Here is a 14,962-nt window from a genome sequence, read left to right as displayed (position 1 = left end):
TTCATTAAAACATATTTATGATCATGTATTTTTGAAGAATTCTGTGTAATTTTGCCAAAAGCATAAACAATCATCCCTCATAATTGTTAACCCACATAAAATAAAATATTCCCCTTTGTGCTCTTCATAAATGGTTCAAACCCAATTTTTCTTATGGTCACTTTTGATGCCTCCGAAGCTTCTCTACCTGGACTGGATTGTAAATGTGATCAGATAACAGATTGTAGAATACTGATCCATCAGAAAATGTTGACAAACAAGTGAAGACAGATCTAATCCTTGGCCTCCTTTGTGATCAATGTTTGGTTCATCATCTCCTTGGGTCTAATTGTGATAAATTTCTGCTGAACTGTATGAACTGGCTGTTAATATCTGCCACTGCTCATCCACTGATAAATCTTGCAGCTTATTTATCCATTCCACTATAGACAACTCTTATTCCATGCTAATCGTCCTTAATTTAGTTGAGACAACTGACTCTGGACCTCGGGTGCTCACTCTCAAACCATCTCTGAAATTCTACAGTGTTACGATCACTGCTCTGTGGGGAATCCTTAACCTCGACAGCTTTTGTTAATCTGACCTCGTAGCACGTGAACAAATCTAACATAGTCTATTCACAAGTAGGTTCTTGAACATTTTAAAAGAAATCCCATAAATTCTTCTGCTGCAGCAGATGAAAAATTGGTTTGTCAGAGAATAAAGAATAAGAGTGGAATGGTATTGAAGGCACGGCTTCAGACATCATCAAGTATTGAATTTAGACAAACATTGTGTAACCACAGGCATATGGAATGGTTGATAGAAGCAGAGAAGTTGTCTTTAGAGTGGGATTAAGGCTGGCATTCACAGACATTTTTAAACTGGTTGGGACCATTTCAGTGTTGTGCCAATGTGGTTAATGTGAATAGAGAGATTCTTAAGGCGTCTAGTATATAAGTGATAAAGTGGTTTAGCTGGTAGAGCTTTTGCCCTCCAGCTCCAGCGACCTAGGTTTGATCATGTGGAGTTTGTCTAACCTCCCTGTGTCTGTGTCACTTTCATCTGGGCACTCCGGTTTGCTCTTGCTTGCCAAAGACCTGGCAGTTGGGAGGTTAATTCACCGCTGTAAACTGCCCTTAGCGTGTAGATTAGGGTAGAAACTGGGATGAGAATGAGAAGGAATGCGAAGGACTGCAGAAAATGGCAAACTGGCCAAGTCCATCACCAACACTGACCTTCCATCCATCGAAAGCATCTATGTGAAGTGGAAGAGGGCAGCCAACCCCTTAAAAGGTCCCCATTGCCCGGTCACAATTCTTTCTTGCTGCTCCCTTCAGAGAAGACACACAAGCCTGAAGTCCAGCTCCTCCAGGTTCAAGAACAGGTTTTTATCCAGCAGCCATCACGCTGTTGAACCTTTCTGTACTACTCTAACCCTTAGCATAAACTATTGGGACCACCAAAAGATCTGTCTGCACTACTGAACCATTGCTTTTTTCTCTTGCACTAACACCAACTGTGAATAATAATTTATCCTTGTTTTTTTTTATTATCTCCTTTCTGTCTTGCATTTGTGGTTTTACTGTTGTAGTGGTGTATCTTGCGTCTCTCTTTAAGTAAGTAAGAATCTCGTTACACCTGTACATTATATTTCTATAAATGACAATAAACTCACATTGACTGCGTGAGAGAAATTGGGGAAAGCAAAGACTAGAAAAACTGGTTTAGACCCAGAGTGGGATTGGTGTGTATGAGGGTGAGGGAGTCAGGGTGCAGAGGTGGTTGTGGTGGGTAGTTTGGGAAGCTGCTTGCCTAAAATCTCATGCCAAAGAAAACAATAAACACCTTGTACTTCTTTAAGTGCAAATCAAATAACAGGACAAATGAGCTTCATTATTAATTATATAATGATTACTATCAATGTAAGGATTGATTAACAGTATTGTTGTGAAGTTATAAAAGTTTCTGTTCAAATAATAGTGGTTTGTTTCCTTCATGGAGGAATTTGTAGTTCAGCATTGCTGATCACCTTTGAGCATTTGATGAGGGACTCTGAACAAATAGACTGGGGCAGTTGCCGAAATTAGTTTAAAATTATTTATGAGCTTGTCTACTATAATAATCTCTTGATTCTGTCCCTCACACTTGCCATGATTGCTAATATCCTGTCATTTAATTTGTGCAAAAATGAACACCCGCCCCCCTAAAATGGCATCTTTATCAATTTTATCTTGACTCTTTCTTACAGATTTTTTAAAAATGTAGACATACAGCACATAACAGGCCTGTGCCCCCCCCCCCCCCCCCCAACAATCCCCTATCTCCACCATAGTCTCCCTCGGTACCGGAGCCACCAAGGGCTGCATACTTAGCTCCCTGCACTACTTGCATAACATCTATTGCTGTGTGGTTCAGTAGGACAACAACACCATCTACAAATTTGCTGACGATACCACAGTAGTGGGCTGTATAAAAAAGGGGCAATGAATCAGCATACAGGAGGGAGATTGAAAACTTGGCTGAATGGTGTACTAATAGATTTCACATTTATTGTCAGAGCACATACAACCCTGAGATTCTCTTTTCTCCTGCAGGCGTGGCAGAACTACCACTAATTGGTAGTGCAAAAAATAAACTGTACACATGTAAACAAATAAAAGAACTGTAAACAGATAACAAACGTAAATAAATTGTAATGCAAAAAGAACAAAAGAAAATCCATAAAGTGCATAAGTAAGAGTCCTTAAATGAGTCTCTGATTGAATTTTTTTTGTTGGAGAGTCTTATGGTGGAGAGGTAGCAGCTGTTCCTGAACCTGTGGCACCTAGACCTCTTTCCTGATGCAGCAGCGAGAACAGAGCGTGTGCTGGGTGGTGTAGGTCTTTGGTGATTGCTGCTGTAATAACAACCTCTCATTCAGTATCACCAAAACCAAGAAGCAGATTATAGACTTTACAAAGAAAAAAACCAGAGGTGGTACGATCCAGTGATCACTGGAGGAGAGGTGGAGAGGGTAAGCAAATGTAAATTCCTGGAATCACCATCTCGGTAGACCTTTCCTGGCCTCCACGCAATAATGCCATCGTGAAGAATGCGCATCAGCACTTCTACTTCATCAGAGGTTCGGTATGACATTGTAAACCTTGGCAAACTTCTACAGATGTCTAGTAGAAAGTGCTGACTGGCTACATCACAGTCTAGTATGGGGAGCACCGATACCTCTGATTAATTTGTAAAATAAAATTCCACATTAATTGCATTCATCTCTTTGATTTCCTTAGTGTTTCTAAAGATTCATTTTTTTATTTTCCAATTATTAATGTTCTGTTGAGGCTTAAATGCCTTAATATTGTGTGGTCGAGTGCATTATTGGGTATAGTGGGGGGTGAACAGATGAGAGAAAGGTTCAAACTGGTCAAGGTACTCCTGCATCCTGGTTGTCACCCATTCCATTTCTTGCAATGTTGGTTATTTTATCTTCAGTGTTATTTCACCAACCTCCTTGCAGCAGCAAAAAAAAACTCTGAATGGTGGGAAATGAGAATCAAAACAGAAAATGATGGAAATAATAGGTCAGTCAAATCTGCATTTAAGATTGTTAACCTTAAGAATCATAGAGTTCAACTGCATGGACACGGGGCCCTTTGTGTGAGAGGAAAGGAAGATGGGGAGGGATGGATGATGTGGATGAGAATTCATTATTAGATAGAAAGAAGAGTTTGGAGATGAATGCATCCACAGATTGACAAACTGGCTCCTGGGATAGCTTGCAGATTGGGCTCCAGCAATCTATCAGTGAATGGGGACCAAAAGTCATATTTCCAATTCTCATCTGAAATGCATATTTTTCAGAGTGGAGACTCACCGTATCAAATTTTTTCAATACTCAAACGTGCTGGAGAAACTCAGCTGGTCACACAGGATGTCAAGGGTATCCTACATTTGGGGTTGGGCACTTCATCAGTTATGAATCAAATGTTGTCTTTCCATCTCTCTTAAGTTCAGTGTTTGGTTCGGTTGCCTGTGAAAACTGAGATGTCGTCCTAATGACAAGGAAAATTGGCTGTGTAGTCACTCTGATATTCTCTGTTAACTCCTGGTGGGTAGAATCTTAGGGCTCTTCTGGGAGTAGATCTTTAAGCCAATTAAATGGAAAATGAGTGATATGATTGTGCCACTATTTTTCCATAAATTTTGAGTTCTTTGATCCTTTGCTTTGTTGTGAAGTTAATGCATAGACCGTCATTTATGCATTGACAATGTGAAGTTGTGGAAAATGTATGCCCTGATATGTGGAGCGAGAACTCTCTGAGGATTAGTCATGTAAGTGCTGACACCTGCAATCGTTCTTTCGAAATAAGACTTAGGTTAGTAATCCTAAACTACTCCATTCAGCGTAAGGAAATATTGCCAGTACTAACTTCTGGGTTGCGAACTTTGAAATGTAACACACAGCCTTCATATGTTGTAGGATTTCGGGCAAGTTTTGAGCAAAATTTTGTAATATTTCCTGTAATAATATTAGTAATAAAATGCTTGACAGAACCTTGCACTGGCAAAAATATTATTTTCTTCTTGTGTAGGAGTGTTTATGATTTATTCTTTCCCATATTTGGAAAGTGTCATTAACTGAGTTTGCAATTACTTCCATATTTCTTATTCTATATTATTTATGTTGCTGAGCAAATTCTTAGAATTACTAAGTAATAAAACTTATCATTTTAGTTTTGGTCATCTTATTTTTGTTGAGTTTCATTCCCTTGTTATTTGCTTCAACAAAAAAAAAAAATTGGCTTCTCATATGCTGGTTAGGATCAGTGCTGAAAGAGGACAAAGTCTCAGCTTGCATTATATGGTGTCTAGTGTTACAGTGAAGGCAGAAAATAGCTAGTTATCCACAGCTCAATGCATTGTTAGGAGTTCATGCTATCACTTTGACATTTAGAACAGGACTTGGTGTCTTCATGAATTCCTCTTCGTATTACCAGTGGCTGTTGATCTGCCAGTCTCTCGGCACAGACCGTTTCACAAACTCTAACATTTTTGTGAGTGATTGATTTGTATTATATGTCTCAGCCATCAGAAGAATCTTGGGATGTAGCTTGTATGAACTGTAATACAATCCTTTGCTGGGAGTTTGGTTACAGTTCTTCATAGACCTGTTGGCGATACTCAATCTGTTCGGATTTGGGAATGGAGCTTATCTGATACTTTCCAAAAAAACCTTCATTTTCTCTATTCCCATGTTAAATAACACAACACATCTGGTAACACTGTAGGAGCATTGTCCTTGGGTTACTGCAGCAACTCATATTGCTACAATATTTCCTCAAGGATCTGGTTACTCAAAGGGCAACATGACTGATTAAGAACCATGTTTACTCTGGACGCCAAACTTAAACCTTCTGGATTCAAGGGAGAAAAAGAGTTTTTTTTTTAAATATAAAGTAACAGTGCAGAGTTGCTGAGAATGGTGTTGGTTGATGTGAATTTATTGTATAATTATTATTTCTGCTTTTAATTATAACAGTTGCCGTTTAGCATTCCACGATATAGGTTTTTTAACTGAATAGACTTTATTGCTGGGAGAAGACATGCATCATTATTTGCAGAAATACATGAACCTTGTAGGCAAGAGGGCTAAAAAAATCGAGCGCTAAAATCACTTACATATACCCTGACACGAGTTCACATAGCAAATTGTTTTCTCAATGAAAATCCAGTGTGTGACTCAAATGGTGAAACTGGTCAAATTAAATACGTACATGACATAATGAGTTCAAATTTTTAATTTACTCAGGAATGATGTGGTTCAAATGAAGCTCAAATTTAACATCCATATTAACCAAAGTAAATCATTTCAAATTTTGTATAATTTTTTTTTGATTGGAAATATTTTAAAGATAAACAATATTAATTCAAGCACATTCCACTTTTAGTTGTACATTCTGTAAACATAAGGAAGGAATAAAATGCATCATATCACACAGTAATTTTGAATAGTAATTGTAGTCTGCGTGGTGCTCTTATCAAGCTTTTATTGATATGGCCTTTATTACATTTTAAAACAATATGGCTTAGGACACTTAACTACCAGGCTTTTGAATGGAAACTTTTAAAGAAATAATTGCTGGCACAGTGGGCTCTGATTGTCATGTGCAAATAAATGAGTCAATATAAAATTTCAGTGGGTGGAAACAACTGTCTTCATAATCCTGAACAATATCCTTATTTCTTTCTCCAGGTTGTGGAGCTTGTATCAAGTGCAATTGGAGACTTAGTTCAAGGTGTATATTACGAAACTTCTGGAATTGATGAGGTAATATCCATGTGTTAGTGCTTCTTTTGCAAAGTTGTGAACTATTTGAGGAATGTATACATGTCAGGTATTGAAACTAACTCTTCACATTCTACATTAACAATAAAGAAAAGGCAGTAAAAAAAATGGAAAATCAAAAAGCTGCAGATGCTGGAAATCTGAAGTAAAATCAGAAATTGCTGGAAATACTCAGCTGGTCAGGCAATAACCACTGAGAGAGAAACTGTTAACTTTTCAGTCAATGATCTTTCACCAGAACAAGCTTATTTCTAAATTGAAAAGATGGGGAAGGAGGAATGGAAAGAACAGTGGCAAAAAAAATTAAAAATATATTATAAGCTGGTGAGTCTGACATCAGTAGAAGGTAAATTATTGGGAGGTGTTCTAAGAGATCAAATATACAATTATTTGGATACCCAGAAACTGATTGGGGATAGTCAACATGGCTTTTTGCGAGGTAGGTCGTGTTTAACCAATATTACAGTTTTTCGAGGAAGTTACCAGGAAACTTGACAATAGAAAGGCTGTGGATGTTGGTTACATAGACAAACAGCACCTTTGACAAGGTCCCACATGGGGAGGTTAGTTAGGAAGGTTCAGACTCTAGGTATTCATATATAACCATATAACAATTACAGCACAGAAACAGGTCAGTTTGGCCCTTCTAGACCATGTCAAGCACCTTCTCCCACTTAGTCCCATTGACCTGCACCTGGCCCATAACCTTCCAGACCTCCCTCATCCATATACCTATCCAACTTTTCCTTACATATTAAAATTAAACCTGAATCTAATACTTCAGACGGAAACACGTTCTACACTCCCTCTACCCTCTGAGTGAAGAAATTCCCCCTCATGTTTCGCCTAAACTTCCCATTTCATTCTCAATCCATCACACAGTAATTTTGAATACTAATTGTAATTCTCTTGTTTGAATCTCCCCCACTCTCAATGGAAAAAGCCTGTCCACATTGACCCTATCTGTCCTCCTCATAGTTTTAAATACCTCTATCAAATCACCCCTCAATCTTCTATGCTCTAGAGAATAAAGTCCCAGCCTGCTCAACCTTTCCCTATAACTCAAACCCTAAAACCTGGCAACATTCTCATAAACCTCCTCTGCACTCTCTCTATTCTGTTTATATCCTTCAGTGACCAAAACTGCACACAATATTCCAAATTTGGCCTCACCAATGTCTGACACAACTTCAACTTGACATCCCAACTCCTGTTTTCAATACTCTGATTTATGAAGGCCAACATACCAAATGCTTTCTTCATCACCCTATCTACATATGACTCAACTTTCAAGGAATTATGCACCAGAATTCCTAAATCCTTTGTTCTACATGGTGAAGTAGTGAACTGGATTCGAAAGGGCTGGGCGGAAGGAGTTACATGATGGAGTAGTGGCCAGTCGGGAAAACCAGCCCTCTCCAGGAAAATAGAAAAAAGCAAAGCATAACAAAAATAAAATATAAAAAATAAAAGATAAAGATATGGAGAAGAGAAAGAAGATGACTTCCAAGAAGGAGAAAGTAAAAACGATTGGAAAAAAAGTAGAAAAGTCACCGGAGAAGAAAGAAGAAGGCCTTACCTGCACGAAGGAACAGGACGCTGTGGTGATGAGATGCGCCCAACCCTTGAGGTCAGTGGCTTCCCTGCGGAATTGCGACCTACCAGCTGGGGCACTACAAAAATGGCTCTCGGAGCCAAACAAAAGTGCGCAGTGCGCAATTGAAGGAGAAAGAGGACACCGGCGGGAGGGGGGTTCCTCAGCAGAGGAACGGGCTGTCACAGAGCGAACTGCTGAGGGATGCCCGACACCAGGGTGCTCAGCTGGAAGACGAGGAAGGCAGCAGAAGAGGGAGCGATGAAGCAGACGTGAGAGGTAGATGGAGGGATGACTGACAAGAAGACCAACGTCAAGAAGCACAACAGACGAGCAGCCCAGGAGGGGAGGACCAGCAACAAGAGGCCCAACAAAGAGATACAAGCAGTTCATCAGGAAAAACAGAAGAGACACAGACACAAAGAAGAGAAGAAGACACAAACGCAGATACTGACACAGTAGAAGAGGAAGAAGAAGACCAAGATGTTCACAGAGAAATAGAAGGTAAAACTGATTGTCAAAGAGAAATAAAAGGAAAAACTGATGAACATAATATAGATAAAGTCTTTTTTGAAGAACAAATGAGATCACTAAAAGAATGGTTAGCATTAGAGTTTAATGCAATTAAAAGGAAAATGAAAAGAACAGAAGATAAAATGCAAAGGTTAGAACTGGTAATGACAGAAATAGGGAAAAGAGTAGAGAATGTGGAAGAGCGGGAAACAGCTGTAGAAATGGAAGTGAATGACTTAAATGGAAGAAAGTGACAAAAAAATTAAAGAGACACAAGAGTTGTTATCTCAGAAAATTGATATGTTGGAAAATTATAGTAGGTGAAACAACATAAAAATAGTGGGCCTGAAGGAGAGTGAAGAAGGCACAGACATGAAGGAATTTATAAAAGGTTGGATCCCAAAGGTCCTGAGAATGACAGAAATGCAGGAAGAAATGGAAATAGAAAGGGCACACAGAACACTAGCTCCAAAACCACAGGCACATCAAAAACCAAGATCCATCTTAGTAAAATTTTTGAGATACATGACAAGAGAAAATGTAATGGAAAGGGCAAGGAATAAATTAGAGAAGATAATAAACCATTGGAATACAAGGGTCAAAAAATATTCTTTTACCCAGACATAAGTTTTGAACTCTTAAAGAGGAGGAAGGAGTTTAATACAGCAAAATTGATTTTATGGAAAAAAGGTTACAAATTTATATTAAAACATCCAACCATGCTTAAAATATTTGTACCCGGGAAGCAAAACAGACTGTTCTCGGATCCAGAGAAAGCGCAAGAATTTGCAGAATGTTTGCAGAACAGGAGAAGAGATGAAGAGATGTAACAAGAAAGGAGAACGGCAATAAAGTATATATAAAGATGTAAAAACAATATATATGTAAAGAACTAAAGAGGGAAAAGAGAAGGGAAGGAAGGGAGTAAGGGAAAAAAAGAAGAGAGAGAACTTTGTTATATGTATTTTTTTTAAAGTTTTCTGGAGAGGGCTGGGTAGAGGGGAAATAACCGTGTCACTGCAAAATCAGTTGACGCTGCGAACAAGATCGCAATCCAAATGAAAAGGAGAGTTGTGGTTACCCGGCAAGGGATAAGGGGCAACTCAGAGAGGGATGGGACTTTTGGGGTTAAGGTATTAGTGGATGTGGGAGCTGTGGGGGTACTTTATCTCTTAAATGTGTTGTCGTACATTAAGTATAATAAGAGAAAACTAAGAGATGAAAATGGGAAAAAAGGGGGATGGAGGTGACAAAGAGGTGGAAAAGAGGTAAAAGATAAAAGATGGCTATGTTGAACTATATGACTATAAACATTAATGGAATACATAACCAAATTAAAAGGAAGAGCCTACTAAATTTATTGAAGAAGGAAAAAATAGACGTAGCATTTGTGCAGGAAATGCATCTAACTGAAGCGGAACATAACAGACTAAAGAGAGACTGGGTAGGTCACGTAATGGCAGCATCCTATAATTCAAAAGCTAGAGGTATAGCCATACTAGTTGACAAAAATGTACCAAACAAACTAGAGGAGGAAATAATAGATCCAGCAGGGAGGTATGCAATGATAAAGTGACAGATATACTCAGAATTTTGGAATTTGCTCAATATATATGCGCCTAACGAGGAGGATCAAAAGTTTATGCAGGATTTTTTTTTAAGATTGGAGGCACCCAAGGAAATATATTGATAGGAGGGGATTTTATCCTTAATTTGGACCCAATGTTGAATAAAACTGGGCAAAAGACAAACAGAAAGAATAAAGTAGCCAAATTTATGGTTAAATCAATGCAGGAAATAAAACTTATGGATATATGGAGGGGTCAACACCCAAGAGAGAAGGAATTTTCATATTATTCGAGTAGGCACAAAACTTACTCAAGGATTGATATGTTTTTGTTGTCAGCCCATATTCAAGGGAGAGTCAGAAAAACTGAGTATAAAGCTAGAGTACTATCAGATCATTCACCCCTATTATTAGCAATAGAACTGGAGGACATCCCATCAAGAACATATAGATGGAGGTTAAATCCCATGCTACTTAAAAGACAGGAATTTATGGAGTTTATTGAACGCCAAATTAAAACATATTTTGAAATAAACACAGGATCAATGAAAGACAAATTTATATTATGGGATGCAATGAAAGCCTTTATTAGAGGGCAGATAATAAGTTATGTGACTAAGATGAAAAAGGATTACAATCTGGAAATAGAGCAGTTGGAAAGGGAGATAGAAAGTACAGGAAAGGAATTAGTAAAAAGGGATGATATAAAGAAAAAGAGAGAATTGGCAGACAAAAAAATTAAATACGAAACTTTACAAACGTACAAGGTGGAGAAGAACATAATGAAAACAAAGCCAAAGTATTACAAACTGGGAGAAAAAAACACATAAAATATTAGCCTGGCAACTTAAAACAGAACAAGCTAAAAGAACGATACTGGCATCAAGGAAAAAGGACAAACAAATTACATATAATCCAACAGACATTAATGAAAATTTTAAGGAATTTTATGAACAATTATATCAAACTGAGAACGAGGGGAAAGATTATAAAATAGAGGAATTTTTAGCTAAAATTGAATTGCCGAAATTGCAAGAGGAACAAAACAAACAAATAAAACCATTTGAAATAGAGGAAATACAGGCTATATTAAAAAAGCTGCCGAACAATAAAACACCAGGAGAGGATGGATTTCCAATAGAATTCTATAAAACATTTAATTAATTTCTCCTCTCCTGGAAGTAATGAACCAGATAGAAGAAACACCAAACTTGCCAGATTCATGTAAGACAGCAATAATTACAGTAATACCAAAGATGGGGAAGGATCCATTAATACCAGGATCATATAGACCAATATCTCTACTTAACTCAGACTATAAGATAATAGCGAAATTATTAGCAAACAGATTAGCCGATTGTGTACCTAACATAGTAAAACAAGATCAAACTGGATTTATTAAGAAAAGACGAACAGCGGACAATGTCTGTAAACTTATTAATCTAATCCACTCAGTTCAAGGAAACAAGAAACCAACAGTGGCTGTTGCTTTAGATGCAGAAAAAGCCTTTGATTGAGTAGAGTGGAATTACTTATTTAAAGTATTACAGAAGTTCAATCTACCAGAAAAATATATAAATTGAATTAAAGCATTGTATAACGAATCGCTGGCGAATGTAATAGTAAATGGATATGTATTGAGTCACTTTAAATTAAGTAGGTCAACTAGACAGGGATGTCCACTATCTCCCTCATTGTTCACCTAGCAATGGAACCTTTGGTGGAACTGATAAGAATAGAAAATAAAATAAAAGGGATAAAAATAAAGGAGAAGGAGTATAAAATCAGCTTATTTGCAGGTGACATCATAGTATACCTAACAGAACCAGAAATATCAATTAAAGAACTACATAAGAAATTGAAGGAATATGGAGAAATATCAGGGTACAAGATCAATGCAAATAAAAGTGAAGTGATGCCAATGAGTAATGTGGATTATACAGAATTTAAAAAAGAATCACCATTTAAATGGCAAGAACAAGCAATCCGATACCTAGGGATCAGGTTAGACAATAACTTAAGCCACTTGTACAAACTAAATTATCAGCCACTGATAAAGAAATTGCAGGAAGACTTAGAACATTGGAAAGAATTACCGCTAATGTTGATAGGGAGGGTAAACTGCATTAAAATGAATGTGTTCCCAAGGATACAATACTTATTTCAAACGTTACCAATTCCTTTAACAGAAAAATTCTTCAAGGAACTAAAGAGAATAATAAGTCAATTCTTATAGAAAGGGAGAAATCCAAGGGTAGTGTTAGATAAATTAGCAGAGAGGTATAATCAAGGTGGTTTGCAGTTACCAAATTTTAGAAATTATAGAGCCGCACAATTAAGGTATTTATTAGATTTTTACCAGACAAGGGAAAAACCAGACTGAACTAAGATAAAACTAGATAAAATAGGGGAAAAGGTATCGGAACATATACTTTATAAGTGGGATGAAAAGCTCGTGCAATATAAAAACTCACCAGTACTGCATCATTTGCTTAACACATGGAAGAAGATTCACTTAGAAAGGAAAAAAACGAATTATCAAATACCAAAATTACTATTGACGCAAAATCCTCTAAAGCTTTTACAATAGACAATCTTCCCTTTAGAGAATGGGAGAGAAAAGGAATCAAAAGAATAGAAAATTGTTTTTTGGGAAATAATTTATTAACATTTGAACAGTTGAAGTACAAATATGGAATAACTCATGGTGCAATGTTTGGATATCATCAATTGAAAGCTTATTTAAAGGATAAATTGGGAAACAGACTGAGATTACCTGAAGGAAGCAGCTTTGAATACGTGATTGCAGACACAATGATAATTAAAAGATTTATAACCAACATGTACATTAAGCTGCAAGATAAGGAAAACAAAATAAACTATAAACCTAAGTAGAAATGGGAAAAGGATCTAAACATAAAGATAAAAAATGAAGTATGGGAAAAGTTATGTTCTGGAACTATGAAGAATACAATAAACACAAGGTTACGCATGATACAGTATAATTGGTTACACAGGGTATATAGTCCTCAAAAATTTTTTAAAATGGGATTCAACATTATCGGATAGATGTTTTCGCTGTAAGAAGGAAATGGGAACAACATTATATGCTACTTGGGCATGTACGAAAGTAAATATGTTTTGGGAAGAATTAAATCAGATACTAAATAAAATGACAAAAAATAACATACCAAAAAAAACAGAGATATTTCTTTTAAGTAACATAAGAAGGCCTCAAATTGGATAAAGTGCAAAATAAATTCATTGTGATAGCCTTAGCAATAGCAAAAAAAAGTAATAATGTCAACTTGGAAAATGGAAGAGAGCATGAGTATACAGCAATGGTACATGGAAATGAATAAATTATTTCAATGGAAAAAATAACATATAATTTAGAAAATAAAGTCACATTATTTGAACAAATACATGGAACATATCAGAGAGGGCTTGCCTATGTCCTCCATCCCCTAAAATGAGAATGAAAATGATAAGAAGACAAAACGACTAGATTCATTGTGTAATAAATAGATGATGCATTTTTCTTGTTTATTTTCCTTCGTGTGAAGATAGTGTTTTATGGTTTTATTGTATTGTATATGTTGAATATTTATGGGTTTTGGAGGGAGGGAAAGGAGAAAAAAAAGGGGAGAAAAGACCACTGTGTAAATTTAATGAGAAACGTTTGTACATATTTTGGTTGATATGGTTCATAGTGTGAAAAATAAAAAAATTATATAAAGAGAAAGAAATGGCTGGGCGGGAGAAGCCAAAGAGTAGTGGTGGATGATTGCTTCTCAGACTGGAGGCTTGTGACTAGAGGTATGCCTCAGGGATCAGAGCTGGGACCATTGTTGTTTATCATCTATAGCAATGATCTGGATGATAATTTGGTAAATTGGATCAGCAAATTTGCAGATTGGAGGCATTGTGGACAGCGAAGATGATTTCCAAAGCTTGTAGAGGGATCTAGACCAGCCGGAAAAATGGGCTGAAATATGGGGCATGGAATTTAATGCAGACAAGTGTGAGGTGTTGCATTTTGGAAGGACAAACCAAGAAAGGACATACATGATAAATGATAGGGCATTGAGGAATGCAGTAGAACAGAGGGATCTGGAAGTACAGAAACATTCATTGAAAGTGGTATCACAGGTGGATAGAGTTGTAAAGAGAGCTTTTGGCATATTGGCCTTCATAAATCCAAGTATTGAGTATAAAAGTTATGATGCTATGGTAAAGTTGTATAAGACATTGATGAGGCCAAATTTGGAGTATTGTGTACAGTTTTGGTTGGTTACCTAACTACAGGAAAGATATCAAAAGGACAGAAAGTTTGCAGAGAAAATTTGCTAGGATGTTGCCCAGACTTCAGGAGTTACATGGAATGGTTAAACATTTTAGGACTTTGTTCCCTGGTGTGTAAAATGAGGGAAGAGGTGAAAGAGGTATTTAAAATTATGAGGGGAATAGACAAGAGGGGGTAGATAGGCTCTTTCCACTGAGGGTAGGTGAGATACAATCCAGAGGACATGGGTTAAGAGTGAAAGGGAAAAAGTTCTGGGGGAACCTGAGGGGGAAAGTTTTTCACAAAGAGAATGGTGGGGGTGTGGAATGAGCTCCCAGCTGAAGTGGTGAATGCGGGCTCAATTGTAACATTTAGAAGAATTTGGACAGGTACATGGATGGGAGAGGAATGGAGGGCTATGGACTGGGTGCAGGTCAGTGGGATTAGGCAAAAAAATTGGCTCAGCACAGACTAGAAGGGCCGAAGTGGCTTGTTTCTGTGCTGAAGTACTGTATGGTTCTATAACTGCAGATGTTGGAAGTTTGAAAAAAAAACAATAAATGCTGGAACCACTCAGAAGGTTGGGGGGGTGGGGGGGGGGGTGTGGCGACTGTTAATCTTTTAGGTCTGAGACACTCTGTTAGAATTTTCTGACAAAGTGTGTCAGATCTGAAGAATTAACCC

At 37.3% G+C, this 14,962-nt stretch overlaps 1 protein-coding gene across 9 annotated transcripts in view; it reads left to right on the top strand.

The window, feature by feature from the left end:
• The window catches only part of pdss2 (prenyl (decaprenyl) diphosphate synthase, subunit 2), a 243,407-nt gene that overhangs the window by 155,106 nt on the left and 73,339 nt on the right, over window positions 1-14,962 (top strand). For all 9 annotated transcript variants that reach the window (XM_069887508.1, XM_069887514.1, XM_069887512.1 and 6 more), the window contains one exon: window positions 6,227-6,301. In XM_069887508.1, the coding sequence (XP_069743609.1) occupies window positions 6,227-6,301 (75 nt within the window). The remainder of the gene's footprint in view (window positions 1-6,226; window positions 6,302-14,962) is intronic.

The sequence above is a fragment of the Narcine bancroftii genome, chromosome 6, assembly GCF_036971445.1.
Source record: "Narcine bancroftii isolate sNarBan1 chromosome 6, sNarBan1.hap1, whole genome shotgun sequence".
In the NCBI taxonomy this organism is placed as follows: Eukaryota; Metazoa; Chordata; class Chondrichthyes; order Torpediniformes; family Narcinidae; genus Narcine; species Narcine bancroftii.
The sequence above is the reverse complement of the archived record's forward strand: the minus strand, read 5'-3'. Positions and strand labels throughout refer to the sequence as shown.